The sequence below is a fragment of the Neomonachus schauinslandi genome, chromosome 16, assembly GCF_002201575.2.
Source record: "Neomonachus schauinslandi chromosome 16, ASM220157v2, whole genome shotgun sequence".
In the NCBI taxonomy this organism is placed as follows: domain Eukaryota; kingdom Metazoa; phylum Chordata; class Mammalia; order Carnivora; family Phocidae; genus Neomonachus; species Neomonachus schauinslandi.
This window is the reverse complement of record NC_058418.1, coordinates 18,370,303-18,375,079: the sequence shown is the minus strand read 5'-3', so window position 1 is coordinate 18,375,079 and position 4,777 is coordinate 18,370,303. Positions and strand designations below refer to the sequence as shown.

The 4,777-nt window shown below is 56.4% G+C and overlaps 1 protein-coding gene across 1 annotated transcript in view; it reads right to left on the bottom strand.

Annotated features, from left to right (window-relative positions):
- The window catches only part of RHPN2 (rhophilin Rho GTPase binding protein 2), a 60,340-nt gene extending 56,334 nt beyond the window's left edge, over nucleotides 1-4,006 (bottom strand). The window contains exon 1 of the mRNA XM_021701036.1: nucleotides 3,933-4,006. Coding sequence (XP_021556711.1) covers nucleotides 3,933-4,001 — 69 coding nt within the window. The 5' untranslated portion in view covers nucleotides 4,002-4,006. The remainder of the gene's footprint in view (nucleotides 1-3,932) is intronic.
- Between the last annotated feature and the right edge of the window lie 771 nt (nucleotides 4,007-4,777).

Below are 4,777 nucleotides of genomic sequence, written 5' to 3'. Positions count from 1 at the left end.
CCCCCGCCAGCTGCCAGCCCCAGGAGGCCAGAGTCTATACTGGTGGCCTGGGGCCAAGCTGTGTCCGTGTCCTTGGGCTCTGTACAGCCAAGAGCTACATGACCCCAAGAAGACCCTGATTTACTGGGGACCTCCCTCTCTGCCGATGATTGCCTTGTACATTTGGGGTCTAGGCCCTGCCGGCAGAGTGAACTTTTGGGCAATTTGTTTGCATTTTATATGCAAGTCACACAAAACAGAGTTGAAGCTCTGAATATGGACTATGGACCCCCCCCCCCCCCCACAAGCCCTTCCCAAACACACTTTTTTGCTCTCTGTTCTAAAGCAAAGAAGCAGATTCCTATTCAAGCATGGCCTGAGCTATCTATCTGGACAAAGCGCTGACTCCCAGCACTGCCCACACCCCAGGACATGAGGCCCACCGCGAACAGCCACAGAAGCCAGAAGCCAGACTGAGCGAGAGTCGAGTCTGCCCCAGCATCTGACAGGGGTCAGGCTCAGAGCTGTCACTCAATAAATGCTTTTTGAATGAATGGAGCAGAATGGCATTTTTGAGAAAAAAAGGAAGGAGAGAAAAGACAGAATAAAGAACATTCGGATGAAAGAGAAGCCTGATTTCAGTAGCAATTAATTTGATCCTCTGAGTGTGTGCAAAATTTCCCAAGCCCAAAGATGGGATGGAGGAGCTCACCCTGGGGGCATCTCCAGTCTCAGGGGTTCTCGCGTACTGCCCCTGGTTGGCTCATCCACCCCGGATGTGCAGCAGCTGTCTCCAACTTTTCTTTTTCTTTCTTTCTTTCTTTTTCTTTCTTCTTCTTTCCTTTCCTTCCTTTTTTCTTTCCTTCCTTCCTACTTTCCTTCCTTCCTTCTTTCCTTCCTTTTCTCCCCTGAATCTTCAACCTTGCCCTCCACCCCAAACTTCTTTAAAAAACAGCTTTAAAAAGGCTCTAGACTTCCTCACTCTGAAATGAACCTGTCTTCTCTCTCCTCTAATCTCCCGACTATCACCTTCTCTGCCCTTCTCCCCTCTGCACCCCACATTGGCTTTTGCCCCTGACTCTACCCACTCATTAGCTAACAACCCCCTAAAGAACTAAATCCAGTATTTTCCAGCACTCCTCTGATTTGTCAACCCCACCTCTCCACGAAAAAGACTCTTCTCTCAGTTTCCTTGACACTGCAGCCCTTCTGGCTTGCTTCCCATCCCTCTGCTTGTCCCTTAAGTGGATATATTATTCCCTTCTGTCTTGGGCCCCCTCACAACACCCCAAATGCCTCCCAACTGGCGCACCCCCAAAGCCGCATCTCCAGCCAGGGTGCTCTCATGCCTGTCAGGTCTGTAGAGTGGACTCCCCTGTAAGACCACCACTTGGATATGTCATGGGGGCCTCAAATCCACCTGCCCTACACCAGGCTCCAGGTTCCCCCGCCTGGTGCCTGCCCATCCACCCAGACACCTAAGGCAGACAGTTTGGATTCCTGTCATCAGCACCTTCCCCACACATCCCATCTGTTAGCTCTTCCCATCCCCGCTGACACTGCTGTTGCTCATCATTCTGACCTCCTCACTAGGATCCCTGTCTCGATGCTGGACCCCCGGTTTGAGTTCGGGGTGCAGGCTGGTGGTTAGGATGGGTGGTGAGGCTGTGTTTACACAGCACTTTATAACTGACTGTAAAGTCCTTGATGGTATCAGAGCAGGCAGGGCAGAGACGATGGAAATTTCAGGGAGCTAAACCCCCATCCTCCCTGGCCTCTCCCCCAGCCCCCACTCACAGATCACTCAGCTTTCTGGGTCATGAATCTTTCACATCTGGTCCTTCTTGAAACACTCGAATGGATCCCTGAGGTTCCCTGGTTCCTTAGCAGAATGCATGGCTCCAAAGAGCCTCGTTCCCACTTAGGGCTGCACACCCTAGAGGGTTCCAATTCATGCCTTCGCCCATGCTGTTCCCTCTACCTGTAGTGCTCTTCCTCCCCTTTTCACCTGTCTAACATCTACCTTTCATTCAGGGAGCATTTGTTTTAGGTCAAACTGGCTCAGATCACAAATTGAGAAGGGGTTCAACATCAACACCTTTTAATATTCTGGTACAAAGAACATTTTTGGGGCTGGTATGATGTAGCACAACGATCATTACAAGATCTCCTTTTCAAAAGAGATGTTTCTAATTGTAAACCAGTGTTTCATCTTATTTTGCACCCACGATTCTCCTACTGACCACCAGAGAAACTGCACCTAAAACACCCAACCTTGCATCCTTTCCCAGCTCCCCTGCCAACCGGGCCGTCCCCTCTCTTTGCTGTGCTCATCCTCCCCTGGAAAACCTGTTCTGGAAGACTTGGGGATGGAACCCTCACAGGTGTTCCCCTCCCTCTGTCATATGCCCCAAATGCTACTGTGGGTCCAGACTTCCACCTGTTGAGAGAACAATCGATTCAGGGAGAAAAATGAAGTCCCAGGAAAAGACAGCAACTTGCTGAAGGCTACACAGGAATTTTGTCAGGGTGGCAGTCAGGTTCTGGGGCCTTAGGACCAAGATCTAGGGATTCCCAGGCCCCACCTCCTTCTGCAATTCCACGGCCTGTGATCCTCTGTCCCAAATGCCACACATAATTAGAAGTTATAATCCTGTAATTCCATGATGACATCTTAGAACTTAAATATACTTTAAAACTACTTTTTTTTTTTTAATGCTAAAAGCAATTTAACCAAAAAGAATTTTTCCCACTCTAACCTCACCTGTTTCTAGTTCCCCTCCTGTCCTGCCCATCCCCTGGGGCCACTGCTCCTCACCAAAGAGGAAAAGCCCAAAGGCTGTGTCAGGTGGAAGAAGGAAAGATTCCAAGTTCATTTGCTGACTGGATCGTTAGGCTTTTAATAATTAAGGATTGTCTTGTGGGAAACAGTTTCACTTCCCTATTTATAATTAGGCACTCCGCCTGCTGTCCTATAAGTTATAAAAACAAAACAAAACAAAAACACAACAATCTCTCAACCTACCCAGTCAAAGCTGGCCAACCGCCAAAGGCTATTTTTAGACTCGCTAGAACCTCCAAGGAGGCAGGGTGGAAAGTGTCACCGTGTCTCTAGGTTCGAAAGCATCTTTGTACTGCAGGCCTGGCCACCTGCGGGCATCTCCGCGCCCCCACCCTGCGGGCTGTGGTCGCTTTTGAGGGACTGGGCTGCCGGACTGTTATCCCAGGGCGGGTGGCGCGGGGTGTGCCGAGGGGGGCAAGGACGTACCAATCTCCCGCGGAGCCCGCACTCTTTGCGGGTCTCTCCAACAAACAGATAAATCCGCTCTGGCATAAAATGAGCAGGGGCGAGGCCGCGCCCTCAAGTCTGCTGCGCGTACTCCCTCCCAGGCGACTCGGGGCAGAAAAGGGGGCAACGCCCGAGGTCACCTCCCACCGACAAATCTCCCCTGCCTTCTAAAAGTCGCAGAAGCGGACACTGGAAGCGTCTGGAGGCTAGAGGAGAACGCCAAGCCACCTGGAGTGATCCCACTATCTCCACCCGCGCCCCGACCAGCGCTCGGGTTCAAGGTGGGCTCCGGTCCCAACGTGCCGCAAGGCTGCGGGAGCCCCCCAAACTAGGCATTGATCCCTTCCCCAGTCGCGCGGGATCGCCGGCCAGGGCGGCCACGGGCACCCCTCCTTGCCCCCAGCCTCTGCCGCCACCTGCGCGGGGCAGCCCCAGGCACCCCTTCCCGCCCCCAGCCCCGGAAGCCACCTGCACTGTGCCTGCGGGTTCGAAGCCGCCGGAACCCTCACCCGGAGCCTCTGCCCCTCCCGCCCCAGGCCAGTGCGCCCCCTCCCCCTCCGGGCCTGGTCAACCCCGGCCGCGCGCTCCCGCAGCCCCCTCCGCAGCCTGGGTGCAGGAGGTCTGGAGCTCTCCGTAGGCAGCCCGCCCACCCGAGGCCACCCACCTTCCGAAAGTAGCCGTCGCTCTCTTTTTCCAGCGGCTGGGGGGCCGCGGGTAGCAGCGCGTCGGTCATGCTTGCGGTGCGGACGCGGAGGGCGGACTAAGTAAGGCTCTTGAGCGCGTCCGCCCGGGAGGGCGCCGGGATCCGCCCCCGTCCCGCCCCGCCCGCGCGGCAGCCCCTCCAGCCCCGCCCCGGGGCAGGCCCCGAGCCCTGGAGTCCCAGCCGGGTCCGCCGAGACCACGCCCCTGGCCCCGCCCCGGCTCCGGATTGGCCGGGCGGAGCCGCGCCCCAGGTCCGAGGCTCGCCGCGGGGAGAACTGGGGCCCCTGGGCGCCTCGCTCGCTTTCTCCGAGCCTCGCGGCCTTAATCTAGGCTTCGATACTGTGTCAGTCCTGCGGCGCAGAGGCGGGGGTCTCCGAGGCCGCAGCAAGGCCGGAGCTAGGAACCCGGCGTCTTGTCTGGAGCCCCGGGGGTAAACGCGGTGCGCCCGGATGAAGTCGTGGCACCTCCCTGAAGGAGCACGGACACCGCGAGGACAGTGACCAAACCCGACGCCACGTAGAAGGCGCGGCGGGAGTGCTGGACCCTGAGCCGAGCGGTCAGGAACAGCTTCCGCCTCGGGGGGACCCGGGACCGAGTCGGGGACGGGGAGGAAGAGTTCGTTGAGCCCCTGCGGGCCTTAGCTGGGTGACTCAGACCTTTTGGCGTGGCGGTCAACCCCATTATTCCCCCACCCTCGCTGCAGAGAGTAGGCAGATTCACTGGGGGTCGCGGACCGCGCTGGGGGATCCCCAGAGTCTTGTGCCGCAGAGACTGGATGTCCTCGAGTGCCTTTAACTACCACTGCAA